Source organism: Ipomoea nil, unplaced genomic scaffold, assembly GCF_001879475.1.
Source record: "Ipomoea nil cultivar Tokyo-kokei standard unplaced genomic scaffold, Asagao_1.1 scaffold1421, whole genome shotgun sequence".
Taxonomy (NCBI): domain Eukaryota; kingdom Viridiplantae; phylum Streptophyta; class Magnoliopsida; order Solanales; family Convolvulaceae; genus Ipomoea; species Ipomoea nil.
Genome location: NW_017617849.1, coordinates 3,957,653 through 3,970,019, shown reverse-complemented (window position 1 = coordinate 3,970,019; position 12,367 = coordinate 3,957,653). Strand labels below are relative to the sequence as shown.

At 31.1% G+C, this 12,367-nt stretch overlaps 1 protein-coding gene across 1 annotated transcript; it reads right to left on the bottom strand.

Annotated features, from left to right (window-relative positions):
- Positions 1 to 1,335: 1,335 nt before the first annotated feature.
- Positions 1,336 to 2,963, bottom strand: LOC109187789 (transcription factor bHLH30-like). The gene is made up of 2 exons (XM_019338114.1): positions 2,229 to 2,963; positions 1,336 to 2,043 (listed from the first exon to the last, which is right to left on the bottom strand). Exons 1-2 carry the CDS (start codon positions 2,499 to 2,501, stop codon positions 1,552 to 1,554), a joined length of 765 nt encoding a protein of 254 aa, XP_019193659.1. The 5' UTR covers positions 2,502 to 2,963; the 3' UTR covers positions 1,336 to 1,551.
- Positions 2,964 to 12,367: the final 9,404 nt, after the last annotated feature.

Below are 12,367 nucleotides of genomic sequence, written 5' to 3'. Positions count from 1 at the left end.
AAACCGTCCATGATCCCTCTCCTACAACCTCAGTTGATTGTTTTGAATGCTAAAATTTTGATTTACAGAAAAGTCCAAAGTCGTTATCTTATCAAAAGGTGTGTTCTAAGTGAAGTCTGTTTTGTAATTCTATCACCACAAGGAGATAAATCAACTTAAATTGTTTATAATTGATCAGTTCAAGAAAATCAATAGGCAACTTTTTAAAAGGAGTCAAACTTAAAAATTTGTGAGCAAATTTTATATAGACCATGGTTTAAATATTTGTATGGACCATGCATCATAACATATTCACACAAATAGTGAACTTTATGCATACAAATAATGAATCTAAATTTACTAAATATCATATTTTCTAAGTAAAGATGTGGGTGTGTGACGAATAAGTCCAACTATGCTCTACAAATAATGAACCTCATATACAACCATAAATGAGTTTAAAATATACATACCTAAATAATCAAACTTCAATCAAATTGTACATGCTCAAATAATGAACCCTATGCACAAATAGTGAACCTTATGCATACAAATAATGTATTCTCAAGCTCTTTTTATACTATTTTATTTTATACACATCCAAATAATGAACATTACATATAAAAGTAATGTACCCTATGCATGATCCACCTAATAAACATTGAACTTTGTAGTTACCAAGTTAATTGTGAAACAAATTTAGTTAGGTTGCCCAAATGCTAAAACTAATAATAGGGATTATGGATGCAGGTGCATTTCTATTATTGTGCAAATTATGGCATGTCAGAACCTGAAAATTATCCAAATATGTTCTAAATCTCAGAGTTAATTAATCTAGGATCATGTTTATGTAAGCCCAGAAACTCTAAACCCATGTTAGGCTACCTAATCTTAGTTGTTAAACATTAAACAATGGAACCATAGCCAATTTCTGAATTTTTGTTAATTGTTTGATTCTTTCATCTACCCATTTTAGTGTTTTCACCTGACATATCAGTGCAGACAGTAGATGGATGATGTCCTAGCTCATCACAGAAGATGATCATTTCTGTGTTTTCTGATTCAAGAAAACTGTCATTCCTATCAGATAATCTAGCCAATTGAAGCATGTACTCCATCTCAACTAAAAGACTGATCTGATAGTTGGACTGCAAACCACCTCTTGCGTGGGTTGGTTGTTCCATCTCAACTAAAAGGCTAAACTGATAGTTGAACTGCAGCCCCATGACCTCTTGCATGGGATTGGTTCTGATACCATATTGAAACATGTGCTCTATTTCAAGTTGATAGTCGAACTGCATATTTATCCGGCAACCGGAAACTTTGAGTACAAAAAAGGAATAACATCAAAGGAGGTTGAGGAATAGAATTTTATGTTATTTTGATGATTGATATTGCAACAAGGAGGGGAAGTTTTCCATATACAGAAAAGCAAGCATATGTAGTAGCATACAAATCCTTTTGTGTCATAAGACATGTATGCTAGTACATATGCCTATTAACCCACTGAAGCTATTTAGACACAGAAAATTAGAGCACTGAAAGGAACTATACTGAAGCTATGATCAGTGATCACCAGAAATCTCCCAGGGAAGATGAGGCTGAAGAGTTGAGGAACGAGACTCGTCGCCTCTTGCTCGAGAGACTAGTCCTCGAAGAAAACTCTTCTGATGCATAAAACTTATCAAGCACAGACCGCAAAGCCTGGTGAACCGAGCTAGCCAGGAACTCGCGCCTCTCATCACTATCGTTCCCCTCTTCGTTCTCAGTCACCACGAAGAGGCTAACCATCCTGCTCCCCAGAGTTGCCATCTCTGCCCTCAGTGTCTTGAGAGGGAGAGCATCAAGAGCTTGCCTTAGCTCCGAAAGAAGCTCGTGTTTATAGTCACAGCACAGAGATGCCTTGATGGAATATGAAGCTCCATCGCATCCTTCAGCCTGCTGCTCGACTCGAACTTCATCTGTGTCTGTTGGCACAAGAATCCCTTTTGTAGCCTCTGATGCACTGCTCCTCAGCTCTTTTATCTCACTTATAACTTTGCCAAGCAATGCTGCTTTGTCCATCTATCATAACAACCACAATTTTGCTTACTTTTTGCCAAATTTAAGCACTAAACTAAGGAAATATTATGACTACCATTAACACAAAATTTAAGCCAGAAAGTCCAAAAGATACACAAAATTTAAGCCAGAAAGTCCAAAAGATATTGAGTTATCAAGAAAGTGAAAAATAGGAAGAATGAAGTTACCTTGTTTGTGCCAGGGATGAGGCTCCTAAGGGTGCTCAAATGGCCATTGATTCTCTCTCTGCGCCGCCTCTCTGCTTCACTATGATTCCTCAGAGCAATCAATGCCTTCTCCGGGTTAACCCCTTTTTGCCCAGGCCTCACCAGCGCTCTCACAAGCTCTCCCTTCTCAGTATCCAAAACCAATGAAGAAGATGAAGATGACCCATTTCTTATCATCCTCTGAATCCCATAGTTCTCAGTAGAAAACCCTGCAAAACTATTGAAAAATTCCATCTTTTTTTTTTCTTACAAACCAGAAACTATTGAAATGATCTCCCAAACACTCTAAAGACTGCAACTTTTTTTCCTCGTACTCTTTTCTTCAGAAACCCGGAGGGCGGCTTGTTGGAGGGGATACCCAGAGAGAAAACATAGAAGAAGGGGAGAGTTTTGGGATTCTTGAACTGGGGATTTTACACTCAGAACTTCCATGGCTTGAACCAGACAAGCCAGTTGGTGAAGTGGGTCTATGAACAAGAAAGCAATATCTGTATAAATACTTAGTACTACTACATCTGCCTCAAGAATTCAAACGTTATTGGAGGTTTTGGGATAATCCCACTATTGAGGATAGGATCAGCACAAGATTTATGGAGTTTGAGTTTGACAGGACAAATACACAGTGTTAATGTGTGTGTGTGTGTCCATTCACACACTATTTAAGGGCTAAAGCCATAGTCGGAGACAAATATTTAATGGCTGAAGGGCCAGCAATGTCTACCAAATCTTGTACTGAAAAATATTAGTGGGATTTAATAATTTTAAATGGAAAAAAAACATGCCCTCCTATATTTCCACATGCCCTTGTCTTTGCTTAAAGAGAAAAAACAAAACTACACTAAAAGCAGAAACAGTATATTTTAGCTGAAACAATCTTTTAACTGCAGAATGAGGTGCTGAAACATTTCAAGAAATGCATTTAATTTTGAACTCAACCACAGAGAAAGATGACACTTAGTAGTTCCTTTCAACTATTATGGGAAATATATATTTAGTCTGTAATAAATTAGTGTGTCATGTATGTTTCATATGTTACTAGAGGATGATATGTGTTGGACGGTGGACGTAGGCTCTTGACTGAACTACGTAAACTTTTCTTCGTTTTTCGTTTTCTATTCTTGATCTCTCGATCCAGTTTTTCTCAACATAATGTCATGCCAAGAAGAAAAGGATCAATTGGTCCTCCCACTTTAAGTGTTTAATTTGTTCTTCATGTATTATTATAGCAAGATATGTGGCCTTCATTTTGTTCTTTCTTTTTGAAAGTGTGACTATTGTGGTGGGAGAAAAACCTTTGATGTGGCACTCAAATCTAACTAACAAAGTCTTGACATTACTCATGATGTTTTTTTTTTTGGGTATAATTAAGGGGAAATTAAAGATGGAATCTTATATCCATCATCCAATTCAATATCCTTTTTGCATTAATTTTAATTTAAAGCTCACCTAAATTAAATTTCCTCTTACTAAAATCACTACATAATATTCACAATTTACGTGACATTAATTTAAAAAGAAAATTTCTTTATTTTTATTGGTTACCCATGAATTTGTTGTTTGTCATGAGTAAATAAAGAATTTAGACAATAATTAAATTCAAAAAATATCTAATACAATAGTGATATATATGTCAAATGGTGTATATTATGTATTTATTTTTTATTTATTTTTTTAAATATAGTATGGATTTGTTGGGTAGAGGCTTAGAGAGCCAAATTTAGTGAATTTAAAACATGGCAGTGATCACTGCACAAATCTAAAGAAATAAAGTTACAGATTTGTTTTGGCAAATCCAACCGAGTTGACTTAGTAACTATAAGGTTCCATGTTCGATTCCTTAAGGGAGTTGTCTATTGATCTTCTTAGAGGCGAGCTTCACCTAAACCGCACATTCAGGTAGCAACTGAGGACTTTCTCTTACATTTTGAAAGGGGTATAACTTTTGGTGTAGTAATAAATACTTGATCTGATAAAATATTATTTTAATTTGTAACTATATATATAATCTACTCTCTTTTTTTACCTATACTCTTCTAATTTCTTTCACTTTATGAAATTCAATTTTCTTTAAAAAAAAAGTGCAAAATATATTTAACACCATCTAGAAAAAAGCATGTGATTGCTATAACCTATTAAATAAGAAAAATATTTGAACAAGATTTCTCCAAACCAACAACTAATGTGGTTTGTTCTTTTTGCAAATTTCCACTTTTTTGACTGCTGCTTTTAGAATTTTTTATGTCCACTTTGAGATTATGTTCACAAAACACTTGTAGAAAATTTGTTCAGTAGCTTAATAGATTAAAACTGTGTTGTATGAATGGTCAAGTTAGGCCATCAAACAAAGGTTGTTGGGGGGGCCCTTTGAGGCTCATATCATCACTTTGCAAGACCCAATCACTTCTTATCTGCCTACCCTTTGACAGAGAAACTATTGCATTCATAAATTACATATTGTGACCCTTTAGATGATGACTCATCTTAGCCTCTAATTGGGCAGACTGCCCTACTAATTTACACCAACTTGTTTACGATGATGACTCATCTTAGCCTCTAATTGGGCAGACTGCCCTACTAATTTACACCAACTTGTTTACTAGTTTTGTCTATAGAGATATACAATTCAAACTTTACAAGTAATACAATTATATAAATTAATAAAGGGGCGAAAGACTTTGTGGTCGAGCGGCATAACTGTGACTCTCCCAAATGGGAGTCACCAAATTAGAAAGTATGTATAAACAGATACTATATTGTAACAAGGTCAGAGTAGTGACCAAGAGGGAGTGCTTTGTCACATGAGATCTTATCTACACTAACAGGATTCGTCTTGATATGTGGTTCTAATTGACTGGTTGAGAAAACTTGTGATTTGACAAAAAAATTAATATAGAAAATTTGTGAATGAGTTTATTTTAATTTTCAAGCTTTTCATTCTCTCTATTCTTTATTTTTTAAAATAAAAAAATGTACAAGTAAACATATTTATATGTTTTCCTTTCTCAAATTACTCATTTCTCCTAAAAAAAAAAATGGATAATTGTTTTAGTTAGTAAATGCACATTGTGCTTTTGGCCCCTATCTTAATAATTGTGTATCATTAGTTGTTTTGGTCCCTAGTTTTTCACACTTGTAAATAATATATATAATATAGTTCTAAGTTGTATTATAATATAACTTATAAGGTTTGCAATTTTTTTTTGTCCCAACATCTTCTATTTGCTTCTATTTACCATTCGTTATATATTAGCCTAATTTAAATACAAATTTACAAATATATACCAACTCTGGGGCAGATAAATGAAAGACACTAGGAAATATATAGTTGATGGAGGCAAAAGAATAAAAGTGCACAACATTGTGACAAAATAAAATATATTATATTACAAAAATTATTAAACAGCTATGGATAAAAATAAATAGTCATCCACAATCAGAGACAAAAAATGCAATTCTCTTCAAAGTTTATATTCATAAATATAAGATTATTTTTCTCAAACAAAGGATTCAATGGCAACTTGTTCACTGCACTTGTGCCTTGAATTGGCATCTTTATATTGCTTTTCTTTGTCATTGCTCACCTTTAATTTGGACTTATCACTGATGTCCTTTCTTGCATATTTTCTGTCTTCTTTTTCACCTGAGTTTATCATGGACCAAGGTTCACTATACACATTGTGAAGTATATCCAAACTATATATCTGCAATGAAAATATTATATACGGAATACATTATATTCAATTAACAAATTATGTACATGTTGCAATTAAAGTATTATGTACCACCTGCATTTAACATAAAGGTACACATACAGTATGTTAAATGTAGATACATAATTTGAATCAAGATCCACAATGCGTATAGTGAACCCTTATCAATTTTGTAAATGCAAATATATATGTATATAATAATCCAATAATAATACTTTCAAGGAAAATAAGGCGAATCATTTACGAGTTATCATAATTATATATTTTGACCAATCCATTCAATTTTGGTGATATTCATTCGTGTTTGGTGTACTGTGGCACTCAGTCAAAATTGGGGTTCCAATTTGTGACCTCACGATTTTGATATTTGAGGAGAAAATAAATCAAAGTGGACAAACGTTTTGGTTTATTCACATTGCATTGTAAGAAAAAAGTCATGCATGCATATAGCTTAGTAAAATTATTATTATTATTATTATTATTATTATTATTATTATTATTATTATTATTATTATTATTATTATTGTAAAAAAGTTGTGATATGAATAGCATTACTTCCTGATAAGTCTTTTTGTGGTATATTAATTATAGAAATTACTATTTGCTTAATTAGTGGCAGAATTAATTGTGATGCTAAATTAGCAGAAAAAATTAAGAAAATTTACATTTGTTAGCTAGGTTCTTATTTAGGAAAAGAATATTATAATAGTGTCAATGTATTGTAAAAATGAACAAAGAAATACGTTGCTTGACCTTGTGGTCAAGCGTCATAACTATGACTCTCCCAAATGAGCCACAAAAAAATACGTGGATGACAAATTAGTTTTCTAATAGCTTGAGGAACTACCCAGCAATACAGTCCAGCATGAATAAGATTATTATCGGTGTGTGTTTCTACTGTACTCACTCAACCACTATGTACGACAAGCTTGACTAAAATAATGCTGACAATAATCAAACTCATGAATTTCAGATACGAGAATCATGTTTCACATACTCGTCCACTCCATCATCATCATCATTATTTGTTGATATAGGTCGTGGTGTTTGATAATTAGATTTTTAGAAAGGTTTTAACTTTTTTATATAGGTGGTGAAATGGTTTTTTTTTTTTTTTAAAGAAAAAAAAAGATTAATTTTAAAAATCAAATTAGATTTTCTTTTTGGCCGAATTAGTATTATTATTATTATTTTTTGAAATATGACTACATTAATTATATATAAATAAATTAAGTATGCTGCTAAATTTTCTTTACATAATATTTCATTTTACATATATAAAAGAATATATTATATTTTCTTTTATAACCAACGGGATCCCATGAACTCGTCTCAATAATATTCCGTATTTTTTTTGTTATAACTTGTCATAATACAAGTTATTATATTAGTCAGTTGGAGACTTGGAGCACGTACGAAATTACACGTACGTGCAGTTTCATAAGGAAACTAATAATGAAAATAAAAGGAGGCTATATACTATGTGATAATAATAAGGATTTAATCATCTGATCTGATCTGAATATAATACAAAAGCATGCTGCTGCGACATAAAGAAAAAAAAAATTGCATGATTGCATGAAATGACGACGACATAACCTAATTGCATTATATTAAACAATAGTCAACTGATTAATGTGACCTCCAGCCTCCGGCCACCAATAACAAGTCAAAGGTTGTGCCCGGACGACGTACGTACACTTGGCTCTATCATCTCTGGCAAGACAAACGTCAACTATAACATTTATTTAAGAAAACAATACATACCATACCCCGCCTAGGCTGCATGCATGATTGAAGATCCTAGCTTGCAGTAGTTATGTTAAAAAAAAAAAAAAAAAACTACTTCCGTAGCCAGAATCGTTAATCCTCTAGTTGTATAGTTACATTTGCAGTTTTTTTTTTTTTTTTTCCGAAGATGTCAAGATCATGCACATCATTCTTGGTATTAGAGTCCAAAAACTCTTTTTTAGTAAATTTATTAGGAGACATTGGTCCTGTTTGGTAAAATAGTTAGTCTATCAGTTAATTTTGGCTTATTTGACCACTATTAATTGTTTGACTCGGTTAAAAATCAATATAATTGTTTGGTTAATTAACTTTTTGTAACTCTAAAATGTTAAAATTCAAAAAGCTGCTCAAAAGAACTTTTTCAATTAGTTTTTTTAGAAAATAAATTATACCAAACAACTATCAGCTAACAGCTAATTTACCAAACGCATTACTACAATCAGCTAATGTTATCAACTAAATATACCCTCTAATTAACCCAATCTGCTACAACTAACAGCCATTTATCAAACAGGTCATTCTCCTTCGTTCCTCGTACTCAATCATGTCTTTTAATTTGATAGTTCGAGTGGAAGATCATGCCCTTTTATCTCAGTTGAGACCCAAACACATGCCTAGTAATCCTAACTTAGATGCCTCTATTGATTATTATTCATAAACTTGACTCATTATTAGCTAATGATCAACTTCGCCGGTAGATATATACTTCTCTATTGATTCTAGCTTGTACAGTTGTTTCGTGTTTACTCCTTATTTAGAGTCTGTAGTCGATCTTTTAATTGCTTCTCTATTGTTCAGTTAACTCTCCCAATTGCATGTCTACTAACATAGAACTTCTACGAATAAAATTGAATCGTCTCTTCTTTTTTTTTTTTTTTTTTTTTTTTGGTTTCAAATTAAATCTTCTGTAATACAGTTTCTACCATTATCATCTTTAAATTTACAGAATGTATTACACTATTGGCTTAGTTAAATTTACCATTGATATATGTCTACAACTTATAGGTATATATGTATCTATGTTTGCTTCTTTATTGACTTGAGTCTTGACTTAATGCTTGATTAAATTACTAAATTCTATTTTTGACATTTACAAATTTATCTAATAATATAAAATTACATTTTTTTAGTTCTAAAATTCCTATACAACTTAGTTAGCATTATCAAAATATATAATTAAGAACAAAACCCATATGCTCCATTAATTTATTTTTTGTAGAAGGTAAGGGGAGAAGAGTAAACTAAGTGCATGGAACAAATGAATATAAAATATAGCTTAATTAGATGCACATAGGATACCTAGGGTTTGTTGAAGGTTTGGTTAATACTTATAAATATATTATTCCCATCTTATGATTTGCTACAGAAAATCATATTAAGAAACAACCCTACAATCATATGCTCCATAATGGGTGTTAGGATATTTATATATATATATATATATATATATATATATATATATATATATATATGATTATTACGAGGCAATGATTGAGATGCCTCGTGCATGCATGCATGCATGCAGACTTCTACCTAACCAAATTATAGTAATTATTAATATATTATTGTTGTATGTTTGTAAGTCAACCCTCAAGGTGATCAGCCATGTTCTTGTTCCATGTTTTTCCATTTAATTTAGGGTTTAAACCTACCTGCAAACTGGCTTCAATCCAAATGGAAGATGATCAGTAATTTGGGAGTAGAATATTGCACTCTCTTAACCTCCATTTGGAATATATATAATAGTGAATTTATAGGAATCTTTACGTCTTTGATGATTGTACTTTATATTTTAATCGTATTATTTTATAATATAAATAATATTTTTAAATAATCAAGCGAGTAAAGCTTACAAAAATGTTATAGTGCATTATGTGCATATTTTGATAGTATATTGTATAGTATGGAGTATTATTTAATGAAATTATACCTTCTTTTTAATATATAATTTATAATAAAAGTGAGAAATAGTGTAAATTTATCAAATATGAAGGTCCACTATATATATATTTGCTTTAAACATTACCCCTAAAAGTTAGGGTACATCATGCCATAAAACTTATAATTATGATGAACTTATGAGCATTTGCTATGAGTCACAAACCAAGCCCAACTCCAATCCTGCAAGTCCCATCTTCAGTGACAATTTATATCGTGGACCAAGATTCACATAGCATTATGGATCCTGGATCAAATCTATATCGTTTTGATCTTTAAATTTTAACGAATTTTCAATTTTTCATTTCTCATGTTTATGCACAGCTAATAATCTATTCTAGCTATAGAGTTTATACTCTTAAAGTACATAATTTCATAACACAAGACACAAAACACATACACATGTTATATATTTACTTATTTTCAAATATGATTTAGGCAGATAATTTATGTTTTATAGACACAGAATTTCACAATACAAGGACATAAATTCACAACATTAGACACACAATATGTTGTGTGGTTACACAACTACTAATTTATTATCTTTACAGAATTCATATTCTTAAGGTACAAAAATTCATAATACAAGACACAAAAACTCACAATACAAGACACATACATATGTTATATATTTACTTATTTTCAAATCTAATTTTTAGGGTGGAATTTATGTTTTATAGGCACAAAATTTCACAACACAAGATATAATTCATAACATAAAATACACAACATGTTGTGTGTTACACATATACTAATTAATTTGTTTCAGGTACAAAATTGATATTCAAAGTACAAAATTTCATAACACAAGATACAAAAATTCACAACACAAGGTGTATACACATGCTTTATAGTAAAAAAAAAAAATAATAATAATAATAATTGTAACGTGGAACAACCAAACGATTGCCGTCAAAAGTAAATCGAAAACGACGTCGTATAGGACCAGGATCCACAATGTTGGACGAAGTCCACGATATGACGATCCCATCTTCAATACACATGAACCAATCGTTATACCGTGCACCAGGGCGCACATTGCGCCTCTCAAAACGACGTCGTTTTGTATTCTGTTATAAAATTATGTGTTTTCAAATATAAAATTTTGTACATTCGAAACATGGGGTTTTTGTCTTTTTAAAAAAGATTATGTGTTTTTTATTATATAATTCTGTACATTCGAAACATGAGAATTTTCAGTTATAAAAATTATGTGTTTTCATGTATAAAATTATGTGTTTTCTATTATACAATTCTATACATTCGAAACATGATTTTTTTTTAACAGCAAATACGCGAAAAGGTCAAAACGACGTCGTTTTGGGCCAGATCGCACAATGTGCATTGGTGCACGGTATGATTTGCCCACATGAACTCATATTTATGATATCAGCTCAACAATACCAAATTACATAGGCCCAGACCCTAAAACAAAAATCACCTCTGATCCAATTACACTAAATTTAGCCCACTTAAATGTGGCCTACTGGCTTCACCTCGTTGGCACGTGCGAGATCCAAGTCCTAATTAGGGCTGATAAAAGGCTGATGATGACGTGTTGAAACTTTTCTCAGTTTTAATTCACAATTATTTTATCGCCACCCTCCAAATTACTTAATTACTCCAGATTCCAGAACCAGAAGTCAGCACAAAAAGGTTCTTTTCGTAAAATCCTGCTGACATGCTGCTAAATACCCCTTCTATCCCTGTCTTCTTGTCTTTCTTTCTTTTTAAAATAGCAAAAAAAAAAAGAAGTTGAAATCGTATCACATATCTTTGTTTATGAGACAAATCAAATTTTAGACGATTTTTACCTGTGAGACATATCAAATTATAGATAATTTGGAGTGTAAGTATCACAATTTTAGTTATAAGTATCACAATATTTATCATTAGTAACAATCAATTTTACTTTAAATAGTAATACAATTTCACATAAAAGTATTACAGTATCTATCATAAATAACGATTTATTTTTAATTCAAATTGGTATTCAATTTTCGACAATAAATATTGCAATTTCTTTCATAAAAAACATTTCACTTAAAAACAAAAAACCAGCCTAACATTTCATATACAAGTATTACAATATTTACATTAAAATTACACTTTGTAAGAATCACAATTTCCGTTCAAAGTATTACAATAATTACCATTAGTAACAATCATTTTATCAATTGTATCACAATTTCACATATAAATATTACACTATTTATTATAAATAACAATTTATTTATTTCAAATTGATATTAAATTTATGTAATAGGTATTATAATGTCTATCATAACTAACAAACAAATATCCTATATTTAACGTGCCCCACATAAAAGTGACTCTTTTAAAATATATATCAATACAATCATTTTACTGCTAAAAAAATTATATTTATTTTTGTAGCCCCTTCCATCACTATGATTTTGTTTTGTGATTCTTCTTGTAATTAGGCAAGTTAACTCCCCCTCACATTTAAATATTGACAATAAACTTTCTTATAAAAAATGTTTTATCCACTATAAATATATGTAGAGTCAATTATGTGAAAAACGTAACTTTTTTTTTTTTTTTTTGAAAATCACTAACTCAATCGAATATATTAACCAAACTATAAGAAAAATGAAAGGAACACCTTCCCAGTTCATCCGACGTGCAGATTGAGAG

What these genes read in the sequence shown, in the direction of transcription:
- LOC109187789 (XM_019338114.1), bottom strand. Translation starts at nt 2,501, where the DNA reads ATGGAATTTTTCAATAGTTTTGCAGGGTTTTCTACTGAGAACTATGGG. An exon ending in TCATCCCTGGCACAAACAAG is followed by an intron (nt 2,044 to 2,228) that starts GTAACTTCATTC and finishes TTGTTATGATAG; the next exon opens with ATGGACAAAGCAGCATTGCT.